Source organism: Conger conger, chromosome 11, assembly GCF_963514075.1.
Source record: "Conger conger chromosome 11, fConCon1.1, whole genome shotgun sequence".
Taxonomy (NCBI): Eukaryota; Metazoa; Chordata; class Actinopteri; order Anguilliformes; family Congridae; genus Conger; species Conger conger.
The window spans coordinates 35,193,800-35,209,279 of NC_083770.1; the positions used below are offsets into that span (position 1 = coordinate 35,193,800).

Sequence of the window (15,480 nt, forward strand, 5' to 3'; positions counted from 1 at the left end):
GGACACCAAGTTCCAAGTTAGCAGTTGAGGAATTTGAATCGGAAGGAATTTTGATCAAGGCTGAGGCAGTGGAGTTCACTCATGAACATGGCTGCGGTTGCAGACAAATTGCCCATTCCAAATTAGGGTGGGAATTGGACATGCTCAGTTCCATCTTGGGCACCAAATTTATATTAGAAAAAATCGCAATACACATGGAAAGGAGAAAAATTGTATCTCGTCATCTTTACATCCTCTTTGTCCCCTTCTGTTCTCTATACCTTTTTCACAACTTGTGAATGATTATGCGGACATTTTATCCATTCCACCAATTATTACATTTTTAGCTTTTTAATGCCACATGTTTTTCAATACAGTTGAACTTCTACTGTATGTCACTCACCAGAAAGATTAGGGAGGGGTATCCGATTAGGGCGATGGCAGTGGAAAGCTTGCGCTTGTTCCCCCCGCTGTAGGTCCCTGCTGGCTTATCCGCATACTTGGACAGCTCCAGTTTCTCTAGAGCCCACTGCACAACCTGGAAAGAGAGGGAGAGAAAGACAGAGACATTGGGAGAGGGAAGAGAGTGAAAAGGTGCTGTTTGTTCTCTGATGTATTAGAACCTACGAAATACTCTCAAAAAGTACACCAGGCAAGTTCAATCAAGCACATCAAGTATTTTAATCCAAAACAATTACATATTTGACCCCAGGTCTGCCCAAGACTAAACATTTTTAGCATGAAAACTTCCAGCGGTTGGGCTAGGCGTGGCCACTCACTCTCTCCTCGTCCTTCCAGGGAATTCCTCGGAGCCGGGTATAGAGCTCCAGGTGTTCCCTGGCCGTGAGGTCCTCGAACAGGGCATCGAACTGGGGGCAATACCCAATACTCTGCTGTACCCGTAAAAGCTCCCGCAGTATACTACAAACAGAGATACAGAGAGACAAAAAGGTTTGAGCACAGAAAACTGGAAATAAATCAGTGAGTGAATGGCTTAATCAGGTGTAATTATCACACAGAGCATATGCCTGGGAATATTGAAGGCACATTCAATTATTACACAGTAAATAAGGTCTAAGAATACAGGGGACATTTATTACATGGTGCGCCTGAGATTCTCAATAAACCTTCAGGCCAGTGAAGGTTAAAGCTCCACTGAGGTTTAGCTGAATTGCAAACACCCTCACCCACACACACATATGAAAGTCCTCATACCCTCACCCAGGCACCCACCCCACCCACCCTTGTCCTACCTGTGTCCCCCAATGAAGGCCTCTCCCCCAGTGGTGCTCACGTCACCGGTCAGCATCTTAAACGTGGTGGTCTTCCCCGCTCCGTTCACCCCCAGCAGACCGAAGCACTCCCCCGGACGCACCCCCAAACACAGGCGGTCCACAGCCAGGATGCGCCCCATCTTCCGGGACTTGTACACCTGACAGGAAGCAGCAAGTTTAGCGAAGCCCTTAACACATACAGCTAGCCTATGATACAGGATATCAGGCAGGCACAGGGCTGGCACAAACTATGGAAACGTTGTGCTTAAGACTAAATGTAGCACTCTTAAAAAAACATTTATCGGTGCCAAAAAATGGTACTTCACATGAATATTGTCATTTTTGAAGAAAAATGCAGGACAAATAAAGACATGTTTAAGCAGATTATAAAATTTATGACAGTAAGATACATTATGTTGGTATGAACTAATACCTATAGGAAGTTGTAATGAGTAATGAATCATTTCTTTATTCATTATTTCTTTGTTTTATGTTGTTATTGCCTTTTCTTACATACTACATTTATTGTGCCAAAAAGAGAAATGATTGCTAAATCTTGTATTAATGATTTTAGTAATGGATAAATTGCATTAATGGTAGCAGTGTTTCCATAATTTGTGCCAGTACTGTGTATTATGAAACACAACATTTTGTAGATACACTGTTCGCTTCAGCACACCATCGATCTGGCCATGGATCCCTCCCCTTTTTTCTCACAGTTACAGTTATAAACACACAATTACTGAGACAAAATCTGCTTGTGCATCCATACTAATCCAGGACAGATGTTATAACTGTCACATGACTCCTTTGCTACAGCTGGGTGTAATGTCTATAGAGTTTAAGGATAAATACTTTGCTCAACATCTAATCCCCTTCTGGATTAGAACATTCAACCACTCTGTGACCCCGTACAGCCAGGGACCAGACCTTGGTGAGGTTTTCGATCTTCAGCATGTCGTTGTCGGCGTCCCCCCTCAGCACCCTCCGCCTCTCTCGAGCCACGTCCATGTCGTCATCGTCTACGGGCTGGCTGCTGACAGGGATCCTCCTGCGGGGGGACACGAGGGGCTCTCTGATGAGGGACAGCCTGTGCGCTCCGTTTATAACAGTACCAGCCTGTGCTGGTCTGATACACACCAGAGAACACCAAAGAAAGCGTGCAAACCCAGGCGCCACACACACCCACAGGCACATACACACACACACACGTGTAAAAATACACAAGTGCACATAATGGACATAATACAAATACATCTGGGCAATTCCATGGTAACTGACAATGGAAGTATATGTGCATGGTAAAATCCAATAGAGCTACATAACAGACCGTCAGGATTCTTTCCTCCTGATGGTTATATATTATACCTGTCTCTATTATGTTGCTATATACAACTTTATCATAAAAATATCTGACAGTTGTTACATCTGTTACCATGGAATTGCCCATATGTATACACACGCATATATCCATACATACATGCATTCCTGCACACAAGCAAAAGCACATATTCCAAAGCAAGCTAGCATTCAGACATACATATATAGGCAAATGCAGACAAGGTCAGACACACACACACTCACTGCGGTTTCCTCAAGAAGTTGTACTGGCACATGATGGTGATGAAGAAACCCACAAAGCCTTCAATGGTCATGGCAACCAGCCCCCGGGTGACGATGTCCCACTCGAATGGGGACTTCATCTTGTCAAACTGACCTGCGGGAGGAGAGGAGAAAGGAGAAGAGGGGAAGATTGGTGGACTTTTTATTCTTTTACTTTCCATTTATTTATCTAGGTAGACCATCTGAGAACGTAAGTTGGTTTGGAATGCAAGGGATTGTGCAGCCAATTAGTTGTTTGGGGATAATTAGGTAAGTAGAATCAATTGTGTAGGAATTTGACCAGTACACCAAGGTAAACAATCCTCCCTTTTCAAAAAGTGTCATGGGATCCTTAATGACAACTTTAATGCCTCATCCAGAAGACGGTATGGTCTATAGCAAAGAGCCGGACCTAATTGTAATGGGACTTTGGATTTCTATGTGGCCCAGACAACAGTGTGCCCACTGCCCACACCAACTTAGCTTGTGAGTAAGTGTGAGAGAAGGAAAAGACATGGAAAAGAGGAGCGAGAGAAGGAGAGGCATGCATGTGAAACCAGAGAGTGTGAGAAAGGTAAAATGAAAGTATGAGTGTGAGATGGATGGATTATATTTGAGTCTTGTAGGACCACATTGATCTTTCTTGCTGTTTGCTGATAGGACCATGTGTGGGAGAATGGCAGTTGAGAAAGTATAGGCATGAGAGAGATATACAGAGACGGATTTAGTGTAAGAAGGAGATGGAAAGAGAGTGCGGGTCCTGTAGCAACACTGACCTATCTTGGCGTAGTACTCATTGATGTATTCATTGTAAGCCATTTCCATCAGACCGTGTCCCAGGTTGTAGTTGGGGAAGATGAGGAAACAGGACTTGAGATAGCTGTTCACAAGCTTCAAGTCCTAAGGCACAGGAAATGACAAAACGAGTCATAACCTGATAATGAAGTGTACGTGTTGGTATGGTATGCGGGTGCGTAAGTGTGAAGTTCACACCCATGAGTGCTAGCAAGCGAAACATCACCTTGTCATGCTCAAAGAGCTGCAGCAGGAAGGTGGCCACAGTGGCAGTGATGCCGATGAAGAGGTTGATGACGATGAGGAAGACGTACGCTGTGCTGGGCACCTCAAACCAGAAGGAGGCCGGGTACATTATGGGTGTAATTGACCAACTGGAGGGAGAAAAAAAAACTTTGCTCAGATAAATTTGCTCCGAAAATTTCCCTTGGGATGAATAAAGTATCTATCTATCTATCTATCTACCTAGATAACACCTCCAAAAGTGCCCCTATTTGCCACGAAAAACACCCCCTTGCTGCAACGATTAGTCGACGTCGTCCATGTAATTTCGTCGATACGGATATTCATAACCGACACGTCCTACTGTTTTGAACATGGCGGCAGCAAACCCAGCTGAGAGTGCAGGAGAGTTCATCCAAAATCCAAAAGCATCCAAAGTGTGGGAATTCTTTAAGCTAAACCCCAATAATATGGTACTTAAGGCAAGATGACACGACAGATCACAGCAGCACGACGGCCATGCACGAACACTATAAAAGAAAGGATCCAGGAGCTGTGATGCTAGGTTATCTAGCTTGCTATTGTTATGTATATGTAGCTCTGTAACGTTGTCAACATTGCTATTCTCAGACATGTCATTGAATGAGCTGTATTCAATTACAGTGTTGATTGAGTGATTTTAGTGAAATTAACCAAAAACCCACGTATGTCTGAAATCTAGCTAGAGCTATCGTATTAATGTAAACACAGTAATGATAATTGTTGGAATTGGACTGGACTGCTGGAATTGTTATAACGCCACAGTTACACTAACGTTACAAAGCCCTATTTCCACTGCCAAGTTCTGACAGCTCCAGCCACTTAACATTATGCATACGGGTAGCAATATTAGGTTCCTGTGTAACTCTGCAAAACTTTGACCACAGTTTTGCATTCCATTAATGGCATCAGCGATCAAGCGTTTTGTAAGACAAACAAAAGGCAGCATCAGCAGCTGTTATAATTCTCAATGTAAATATGGATATCCTGTTTCAAAAGCAGTCTTAAAAAATCTAGTCTAAATGAACCAGTTGTAAGGTTAGTTTAATCGGATAATCTTGTTATTGTTTGTTCAGCATGTAGCTACAGGCATAGACAAATTGTGTATAATGAAATACAATGTCACAGTAACTGGTGGGTGTTATATTATTTCAAGTTATATTATTTAAAACAGTAAGACATCATACTTCAAAAACATGTCAATACATTTAGAAATGTTCAACGGCAAATTGAATCAATTGCCCCCCCCCCCCGCCCTCCCTAACTAAAATAATAGTTAGTTGCAGCCCTACTCTCAAATAACATGCTTCATGTAACCCCACTGCCGGCATACACACTCAGTATTCAAATACTACCGTACGGGTGCTGTCTGAAAGACAAGTAAGTAACAGACACCTGCATGCAGACGCCTGGATTAAAAATTGAACACAGCAGGTTTACATTTTTATCTACAAAAACATGAAATGAGTTGTTTCAGTGTATGCTGTAATCTCACAAAAGGATATGATCAAAAACAGCATCAGCTTGAAAAAAATAAAATGAAATGTTCTATATTTTCTGAAGCCCTTTCATTATTTGTCCTGTTCTGTCCGCTTCCTGTGGGAGAATTTATCTGAGAACGTCTGTAGCTGCACCCACCCATACAGGAGGAAGAGAGAGAGGACTGCTGGGAAGTTGGTGGGGGAGGTGTATGCGGGCAGGTCGAACACGAACAGGATCAGGACGCAGCAGGTAGCTGGCACCAGGTAATTCAGCTGAGAGAAAGACAGAGAGGGTGTGTGAGCTCTGTACGCCTTCACACAAACACAAACAACACGTTTACAAGTGTAAATTAATACGCCGTACACAGTAAGATACACAGCATGTGCTAGTAATAAACAAGTTTAGTTCACATACTGACACATGTGATTACACATTTGCACACACAGGCATGAATGCGTGTGGACATCCGTGTGCACACAAAATCACGGGTGCGCACAAAATCAAACATGCATACAAAATCACATGTGCACACAAAACCACACACACAAAAAAAACCTCACGCACGCACTCACACAGACACACAGGCACAAAAAACACACACACACACACACTTTCCCCTCACCATGTCCCAGATGTAATTGGCCAGCCAGTAGATGACGGGGTCACAGCCGCTGACGAACTGCAGGTGCTTGGCTTTGGTGGATTTCTCTGCCACCAGAAACACCACAAAGCTGGCCGGCACAAAGGACATGGCCACAATGATGAATATGGCAATCACCACGTCTGTGCCCTGCAGTCTGCAGAGACAGAGGGAAGACGGGCGGAAAGAGAGAGGTTAAAATAGGGACAGAAAGGGAGAACACTTTACTTACAGTACCAAAATGACTAAATACATCATGAAAAAAAAGAAAACCCCACAGAATCATAATTCAGATTATTTAGTGGACAGTCAAAGAGTTAAATAATATCCTTCATCCTGGCATGTTGCAGGTTCTCCTTTAAAATTGTAATTAGATAATATCACATAAACCTATGCTGGTATTAAAAGTCTAATTCTATTAAATAAGGAGGAAACCCCTGATCCCTTATCCTCCCATTTTACTGGGCCTGCTTTGATACACAACCGTCTTGGCTCGTGGCTGAATGAAATCAGCCAAGCATGCAATATCCTTTAGTCAGGCTTGTAATGTTCAGAGCCAGAGAGAACAAATGCAGTTGTTAAAATCAAGGGTAAGATTTATTAGATTACTAAAACATTATTACTGAAATTTATTTTGACACTCTACGGAATGTGGGCAGTCATCAATGGAAAAGCGCTTATATTTCCTTACCAAACAGATATCATGTACAAAAAGAAAATGGAAAAGCAAAGGACAGATCAAGAAAGAGGGAAAGAGGCGCTAGAGGAGAGAGACAGAGAATGGGAGGAAAGCAGGAGGGGAGGAGGAGGGAGAGAAAGAGAGAGAGAGAGAGAGAGAGAGAGAGAGGGATGGAGGGACTTACAGATAGTCCAAAGAGAGGCTGGCACTAGTCCTGTTCATGGGGTGATTGGTCACTGTGATCCCTGCAAAAAAAGATACAGGCAAGTTAGGTACTGCAGTTCACAGTGCTACAAACATTCTAAAACAAATTAATATTACAAGCACATACTGTACTCAGAAAAGGTCATAGAGAAGTTTATTTAGTAATATCATGTGTCATATCTTCACCTTTACAAAAAGGAAATTGAATATAATAATGAATGACAAAAGATGAAATATCACATTCACGCACACACACAATAAAGACTGGTATTAAATGTCTGGCATTTCTGACCATATGCAGCAGGGTTGCCCTTTCCGGCAGGCAGGTTAGCACGCAGGATGGCGTTGTTCAGAACATTGAGATAGGTGGGCATGCTGTGGTAGCCTTTGTTATTGTACAGCACCTATGAAGGCAGAGGAGTGGGAGAGAGATAGAAAGCAACACAGTGAAACACACGCTTGCTACTGTACGCACTACAATACTGTGAGTTCAGTCTGACACACACACACACACACACACACACACACACACACACACACACACATACACATACACAGGCACATGCATGTGCACACACACAGATACACATAAACATACACACACACACCTGTGCCGACCGCCGCACGGCGATTTTGCGGACCATGGGCGGAGTCTTTCTACCAAAGGACGCTGGGATAGATTTCTGGATGTTCCCCACCGTGAGCCCACCATACCTTTGGGAGAGAGAGGGGGCGTGTCAGTGATCTGGCTTGGCCCTGCCCACAAACCCTTTTAACCATTGGTGTCTGCTCAATGGGGGTGCTAAGGGCATTACACAGGATCACAGAGTTCAACCCTGTAAAACCCAGAACAGCTGTTTCATAGTCCATGTTCCAGTTTTGGAACAACTAACTAATTTAGAACATCAACAGGGTTTTCAAAAGGTGTCCAAAGGCTTTTGGCCCGGTCTCAGAGGCAGTTTACGTGGGCTCAGAGGTTTATATTTAGCAACATCATCTGATAATTATGCAAAAATATATGTCATGTCAAGTGGGAAATCGTTTTAGGAACAGCTTGGAAAAAAAGTAGCTTGCTCCTAAAATATGCATGGTTCGACCAAAATTGCTATTTTTTTACCTGAATCAGTAGGGACCATAAACCGAAAGCTTACAGATGATATGAAAAGCTGAAAAAGAGTTAAAATATGCGTGTGGGCCTATAAACCCTCCCCCAGGCCCCTCTACCCTCCGGAGCCCACCTGTGCAGCCGCAGCCGGTCGGACGTGTACAGCAGGTACTCGGACACGTTTCGGCCCGTGACGTCCACCAGGATGTCCCCCGTGACCACCTTCATGAGGGGGGGCCGCCCCCCCACGCCGCTGGGGCAGGAGAAGCCCGTGCCCTGCATGGAGCAGATGCAGCGCACTGGCTCGCGGATGGACAGGGGCAGCGCGGGGGCCGACGTCACCATCTCTGAGGGACCAATGAGGACAGAGTGAGCTGAGACGGGCGGGAGTTTTTTCTTCATGCATTTTCTCCACAGCCATGTTGCATATATGTATCAATACTCATCGCTACAATCTCCCCAATCTCGCATAGTGCCATAACCAAACAACAGGGGCAGACTGTAGCACAGTGGCTAAGTTACATCACTGGGACTCAGAAGTTCGGTGGTTCTCCCATTTTATGGGGAAAATTGATGTGTGCCAACTGGAAAAATAATTTAGGAGCACATCCACTTACTGAGATGCATTAGTGTGCTCCTAAATTTCCTATTTGCTTCCTTCCGCAGAGATAACTGCATGTTCAAATACCAGCGGGCTACTGCCACTGGATTCTAAAGCCAAGACCTAATCCTGAATATATACCATGAAGATCAAACGCTATCAATGTAAACTACCCAGAAATAACATCTGATAAGGACATTAATAATTCAGTGCACCATACAGCTGAGACTCCTACTGTTATTCCTGAGTAATAAGTGCTGTCTTTTAAGATTAATGGATTTGTATTTTCTTATTTTAAATGCAAAGGAAAAAATAGAACCGGGCTTGTAAACATAAGGAAGAGCACCACCGTCATTTTAAGATCCTTATCCTGATAATGCTTCATGAGATATCAAGCTGTGAAAATGCATTAAAAAATGATGTGTAAGCAGCTTTGTGCAAGAGCAGCTGCTAAATAAAAAAATAATATGCATTAAAATGTCCATAGCTATTGCACATATTGGGACAAGCGAAGAGTAGATAAATTCCAACAGTCTGTGTCGGTGCGTAGGGACTACACATAAAAACGTCAAATCATGAACTGCTGGTTTTCCACCCTCTGTTTACCCAGGGGTCAGTTGTGAAGACAATCTGGCCAATCAGGAGCACTAATTGTTCAGTTGTTCAGAATCCAAAACCTGGGCCGTATTGGGATTCGAGGTCCAGATTGGACTATCCCTGACATAGACTCACCCCGCACAGTGGTGGACGGGCCGGCGGTGTAGTTCCAGGGTCCATCCTCGAACCCCGGGTCGGGGTCGTCTGAGGGGGCGGGCGAGGGGGGAGGGGGCACGAAGTTGGACAGGGGCACGCCCTGGGTGAAGGAGTCCAGGCACATGGAGTCGAAGTATCGGGCGGCCAGGGTCTTGGAGTTGTTGGCGCTGGGGTTGAGGGTCTGAGCCAGCTGATCCAGCGTGCTGTTGAAGGGCGTCTTCAGGACGCAGGTGGCCCCCACGCCCGAGGGCAGGCGCAGGGTGTTGACGATCTTCTGGGGGCTGGCATCTGGGGACAGCTTGCTCCTGTAGGGGGGTGGCAGGCAGTGCGTGTCAAAGGACAGTGATGTGCTCTGCATTCCAAAAAAATGGCTGTCTTAACAAGGGTTTTTAGTCTTATTTTTTCTTTTAAGTTGAAAATATTAGCTTGTTTTAAGCTGTTCATCTTCTCAATTAGGAAAAAACTAAGATAATTGTTAAGACTTCAACAAGTATCTTAGTTTTATATTTATATTTATATGTTATTTCTATTGCTTTTTCACTTGTCAAGCAAAACGTAACCTCAAACAAGCTAATATTTCCTACTTTATAGAAAAAAGATTTAAATAAGATTTAAAGCCTCATTACTACATTACTACCCTTAAGATAAACTTATTTTGCAGCAAAGTGTTCAGAAGGATCACTGTCTACCATCAGGAGGACTGTGTTCAGCATTGGAAGAATAAGCACTGTTTTGACTAATGAAACAATTGTTGGGAATGTTGTGTACTTTGAAATTGTAAAAATGTTTCAAATCATGTGGACTATAAAGGCAAAACGGACTTTGTAAAGGTAAAGACTGTGTTTGCAATAGTAAGAACTGTTTACAATTGGAGCTGTTTAGAATGGTGAAGAATAAGTCTGGAATTGTAACGACTGTTTAGAACATTACAAAGAAATAATAGAACAGTAACCACCATTTTGAATGTATAGACCTGTGTTTAGATAAGTGAGAGCAGTTTAGAATGACAAGAACTACATTATAAAATAGTCAGTACTGTTTTTTGAACGATTTAGAAGATTTACTGCATACTGTAATACTGCATAAATATAAACAGTAAGAAGTGTTTATATTTCTGCTTATAGAGAATGTGACTCCATGCATCTGAGTGTGTGGGAACAAAGTAACTTTGTGACTGCGTAACTGAAAGTGATATTGACAGTGTGAAAGTGTGCAGCGTGCTTGGTGGATACGCCCTGCCCTCTGACCTGTACTGCGCCCGGTCCTCGTTGGCATAGGGGATGAAGTTTCCCCGGGGCTGGGTGTAGTTATGGTACTGGGAGGGGGACAGGATCAGAGGTGGCAGATCTCCTGTGGAGGATAAGCGGACATCACTGAAGCTGAACTCCACCTTCCATCCAGACGAATACCACCTCTCTTTAGAAAAGCAGTAGAACTGTGAGTTCCTCTCATCACTCACCGATCTCGGGCACGGAAAGAGCCACAGTCATGGCGACGCAGACGAAGAAGGCCGGGAGCAGGATCTGGGAGAACATGCCCTTGGTGTTCCTCTTGGCGCAGTGGAACCTCTTGACGATGAGGCCGTGGAACTGGCGTAGGCGGAGCCACCAGCCCTCCAGCTCGAAGCTGCCTTGACCCTCCAACACCACCGTCTCTGGGGAGGGGTTCTCAGCATCCGCTGCAGGGGGTAATAGTGTGTTCATTTCCCACCTTACAATCACATGGCATTACAATAATTGAAATTACAATCGCTGGACCATCTCATAGACTGTGTTCACAGACTCTCTCTAAAAGCAGGCGTAAACCCTTTGCTCTCCTACCTGTTTATGTATCTTGTTCCACATGCTCAAAAGGCCATTTATGTTTCACTGTCTATAGCAGGGCAGCCAAACCATGTTCCTAGAGATCTACCGTCCTGTAGGATTTCACTCCAACCCTGAGAAAGCACACCCAATTCCACTGCTAGAGATCTCGTTCAGCTCATAATTAGTAGAAAAAAGTGTGCCATATTAGGGTTCAAATGAGAACTTACAGGACAGTAGCACTGTATGAAATTAACATTTTCACACTTGTGGTTTCTAAAAAGCACCACGGAACATTTCGACAGCCAGACCTTTTAGAATATAACACAACCTGTGTTATATTGGCTGCTAGAGTAGAAAATACTACCAGACAAGTACCAGCATTTGGCTGGTGGCAGGTGTTAATGCCATGCCCTGTTCATACATCTAGTGACCCATATGCTATCTGTCAGCATCTCACAGTCCTAAAGTTCTCACCCTGCAGGCTGGCCGAGTCGGGGTCCTGGCCGTTGTCGAAGAGGGGGCAGTAGTCTCCGTAGAAGTCAGCGTAGAGCCCCCCCTCGTCCCCCCGCACGGAGCCCAGAGAGGAGCCGGAGCGCAGCGACCCCTGGCTTTGGCTGAGCCGGGAGCACATGACCAGGTTACTGAGCTCCACCTCCGGTCGCACAATCCCCCCCTGTGGCTGCACCTCACACTGCGTCCCCGCCACAGGAGAAGAGGGCTTCCCCACGGAGGAGCCAGGCGAACCCTTCATGTCTTTGGGGAGAAAGTATTACACGCATGAGCGACAGGACAGGTAAGGACCACGTGTACTTTATGAGAGTAAAATGCACCCTATCATTGTTTATCTAACACTGGACATTTTACTGTGCACAGGCCTGCCTCCCTGCACCCCTCACCAGCGTCGCTGTTCTCCAGAGACTGGTCTTCCTCAGACACTTTGAGGAAGACCTCCTCCAGCGTGGTGTCCATCACCCCAAAGCTGGTGAGGGCTAGGCTGTCCAGACTCTGCTCCAGGGCCTGGGACACAGAGACGGAGATGATGGCCTCAGAACACAGATTTGATATGGGATTCTGTTACTTCTCGGTGTACCCACTCCATGTTTTGTCCTATCTCTACTTGCCAAACCATTCCAGCCTATGGCCTCGTGACTGAGGTGCTTCACAAGAGCCTGTGTACCTGGAAGAGCCTTTCGAAGCATCCCTTCTTCACCGCCTCGGAGGGCAGCACGTAGGACAGCTCGGTGTTGGTGTCGGACACCAGCATGCAGGAGGCCACGTACTGCCGAATGAACTGGGTGACGTGGGCCTCGGAGCAGGGCGACAGGGAGGAGGGCGGTGGGGCTGGGGGAGAGGACTGGGACACCACGGGCGGGGGCTGGCTGCCTGGGTCTGGAGCAAACACAGAGAGAGACTTTTACTTCATTCAGCTTTACGCGTTTCTTTATTTAAAGGTCCCATATTGTGGAAAGCACCATTTCACTTGCTATGAGGATTATGAAGTATCAAAACAGCTCCTTCAGTTATTTGTTAATGCACTCTGTTTAATGCAGATTTTCTGAAAAGGTAAATTGTTACTTTGTAGACCAGAAAGCATATTTCATATATAGTGTACGTATTTATAACATTACCAGCTACACAATCAGGTGGCAAAAGGATACTCAGCTTAGTGCAACTTGTGAGAAATGGCCAGAGAGAAAGGGAGAGAAGAAGTGATAAATGAATAGGAAGAGATTGGTGACATCAGAAAGGAAAGAAAGAAATGGGGACAAACTAGCAGCATCTGATAAAAAAGCTTCAAAGGGTAAGAGGCTGAGAGTGTCAGTGTGGGGAACGGAAGAGAAGAGATGGACAGATAACTCGCAGAGAGGCCTGGCGGGAGCCCCAGCTGACCGTTTCCTTGAGAGTCGCTCTGCTTCTTGACCAGGGTGAGCTTGTATCCGTCTCCGTAGGTGGACTTGAGGAAGAGCGGAGAGCCGCAGCACTTGAGCTTCCCGTGGGAGATGACGGCGATGCGGTCGCCCAGGAGGTCGGCCTCATCCATGTGGTGAGTGGACAGCAGGATGGTGCGGCCTGGACACAAGGGAGGAGGAGGAGAGAGAGAGAGAGAGAGAGAGAGAGACAGGGAGGGGGAGAGAGAGAGGAAGAGAAAGGGGGGAGGGAGAGAGAGGGAAAGGGGGGGAGGGAGAGAGAGAGGAAGAGAGTAAGCAAAGAGAAGGAGGGAGGGAGCGGAGGGAGAGAAAAGGAAGGAGAGAGAGAGGTTAGAAATGCTGCTGGACACAGATATACTGCACCTGGGGGGGCACGGCAATGCCAGAACAGTTCATAATGGCCTGCTACAATAACATGGAGTGACACACATAGAAGAGCAGAAACAGAGACGTGGGACAGATCTCCTCCACCATAGTTTCATGAATTCTGTGGCTCTGTCCATGGTGATCTATTGTGCCTCTGTATTCAGAGAGAGTGGTATCTGTGGACCCCCTCACCCTGTTTGTATTTGAGGATGAGGTCCCAGATGGCCCGCCGGGCGTAGGGGTCCACCCCGGCCGTGGGCTCGTCCAGGATGACGGCGCGGGACCCCCCCACGAAGGCGATAGCCACAGACAGCTTCCTCTTCATCCCCCCCGACAGGGTCTGCACCAGGCAGTGCCGCTTGTTCGACAGCTCCAGGTCCTCGATCATCCTGCCACCAAAAGCACACCCAGCGTTTAATTCCTTTATATATAAAAGCCATTTTTGCTTGCCAGTCAAAAATGTGAAGACAAACATGGCACTCTTGCCCTGGATATCCATTCGTCATCTCTTCTCATTTTCGACTGGCAAACCAAACTGGCTTTTTGATATGATTTGTATTTCCTCCTCTTTCCACAGAGCACCTTTCCAAAGAGACTACCTATTAAGCAATGCAACACTCCTGCTATAAATAACTTTCCATTTCATTAGTTTAGTATATTTTATTTAATTCAGACTCACGGTTTTTGGCTTTTTGGCAATTGGCAAATCTTGAAATGAGCCAGACGGTCTCAAAATCTCTTGCCAATCTTTTTGTCTTATTTAGTACAAAAGTAACACAAACACTTTTTTTTGTCTAAATTACAGACAAAAATACTTTAAATTGACTTAGTTCCTTGTTTCAGTAGTGTAGAGCATGTTATGCGGCTGAGAAAAGCGGCGTGTGCCGTACTTGTCCATCTCCTTGCGGATGTCCTCCTCGGCCATGCCCTTCAGCCGGGAGTAGAACCACAGGTGCTCCTCCACGGTCAGCTTGTCAAACAGGACATTGTGCTGCGGGCACATGCCCAGGTTCTGCCGGATCCGCTCCATCTCCGTGCGGATGTCGTGCCCGTAGATGGTAGCGGAGCCAGAGGTGGGCGGGAACAGGCCCGTCAATATTGACCTGAGGCCAGAGGGGGGGGAGAGTGTTGAGAAGGGAGCTCGTTTTAGTATCATGATGAAGAAAAGATAATATCAAGAATTCAGGCAGGCAGTATATCTAGTCCATGGAGGCTTTATAAGCCAAGAAAATGGAGATGAAAGCAGACAGCAAGTCTTTTTATGATACATTGAAGCATGTCAGTGATTGACAGCATATGGTTAAGCATGGTAATAAGCATGCTATCAAGAATATGATTTGAAAAAAGGACAAGAACAGAATTTTACAAACACACCCAAGCACACACACACACACATATGCTCACACACAAACAAATACAGACACACACACACACTCATGCTCGCACACACACACACACACACACACACTCATGCTCGCACACACACACACACACACTCACATGGTGGTAGTCTTTCCGGCGCCGTTATGTCCTAGGAAAGAGACGACCTGGTTCTCGTGAAGATTAAGGCTCAGTTTGTTCAGGGCCAGCTTGCTGCCTGTCTTATACACCTTGGTTAGCTTGTCAATGCACACCACTAGAGGCAGGTGGCTGGGTTCCTCTTCAATACCACGTGTTTCCTCTGGGGGGAGACAAAGAGATGAGGTGTCACTCTACTGTCGCCTGACAAGGAAAAACAGACATAAACTACAGAACAGGATGGAAACCAAGTATGCCATCAAATACATGTCCACACATATACACACTTATTGGAGGTACTTTATGTGTACTTTTAACCTCAGAACAACTCAAATCACAAGAGACACCACAGCAGCAACACACTGAACCAGGGGAAGCACAGGTCCAGCAGGTCTAGTGACGAGGTTATGCGGTGACTCCAGAAAGAACACAGATGTTGTGAACACATAACGAGGTGACTCCAGAAAGAGCGCAGATATACAGCCCAC

General features: G+C 45.6%; 1 protein-coding gene across 1 annotated transcript in view; it reads right to left on the reverse strand.

Annotated features, from left to right (window-relative positions):
• Positions 1-15,480, reverse strand: part of abca2 (ATP-binding cassette, sub-family A (ABC1), member 2) — a 74,959-nt gene that overhangs the window by 5,643 nt on the left and 53,836 nt on the right. Inside the window, exons 21-43 of the mRNA XM_061259566.1 lie at positions 14,975-15,155; positions 14,365-14,577; positions 13,667-13,863; positions 13,071-13,250; positions 12,358-12,569; positions 12,077-12,197; positions 11,655-11,933; positions 10,835-11,053; positions 10,623-10,725; positions 9,355-9,680; positions 8,155-8,368; positions 7,525-7,630; positions 7,209-7,320; positions 6,897-6,957; positions 6,016-6,190; positions 5,550-5,665; positions 3,877-4,024; positions 3,632-3,755; positions 2,838-2,970; positions 2,184-2,304; positions 1,233-1,411; positions 759-900; positions 383-517 (exon numbers count right to left, since the gene is read on the reverse strand). Of these exons, the coding sequence (XP_061115550.1) occupies positions 383-517; positions 759-900; positions 1,233-1,411; positions 2,184-2,304; positions 2,838-2,970; positions 3,632-3,755; positions 3,877-4,024; positions 5,550-5,665; positions 6,016-6,190; positions 6,897-6,957; positions 7,209-7,320; positions 7,525-7,630; positions 8,155-8,368; positions 9,355-9,680; positions 10,623-10,725; positions 10,835-11,053; positions 11,655-11,933; positions 12,077-12,197; positions 12,358-12,569; positions 13,071-13,250; positions 13,667-13,863; positions 14,365-14,577; positions 14,975-15,155 (3,797 nt within the window). The remainder of the gene's footprint in view (positions 1-382; positions 518-758; positions 901-1,232; positions 1,412-2,183; positions 2,305-2,837; positions 2,971-3,631; positions 3,756-3,876; positions 4,025-5,549; positions 5,666-6,015; positions 6,191-6,896; positions 6,958-7,208; positions 7,321-7,524; positions 7,631-8,154; positions 8,369-9,354; positions 9,681-10,622; positions 10,726-10,834; positions 11,054-11,654; positions 11,934-12,076; positions 12,198-12,357; positions 12,570-13,070; positions 13,251-13,666; positions 13,864-14,364; positions 14,578-14,974; positions 15,156-15,480) is intronic.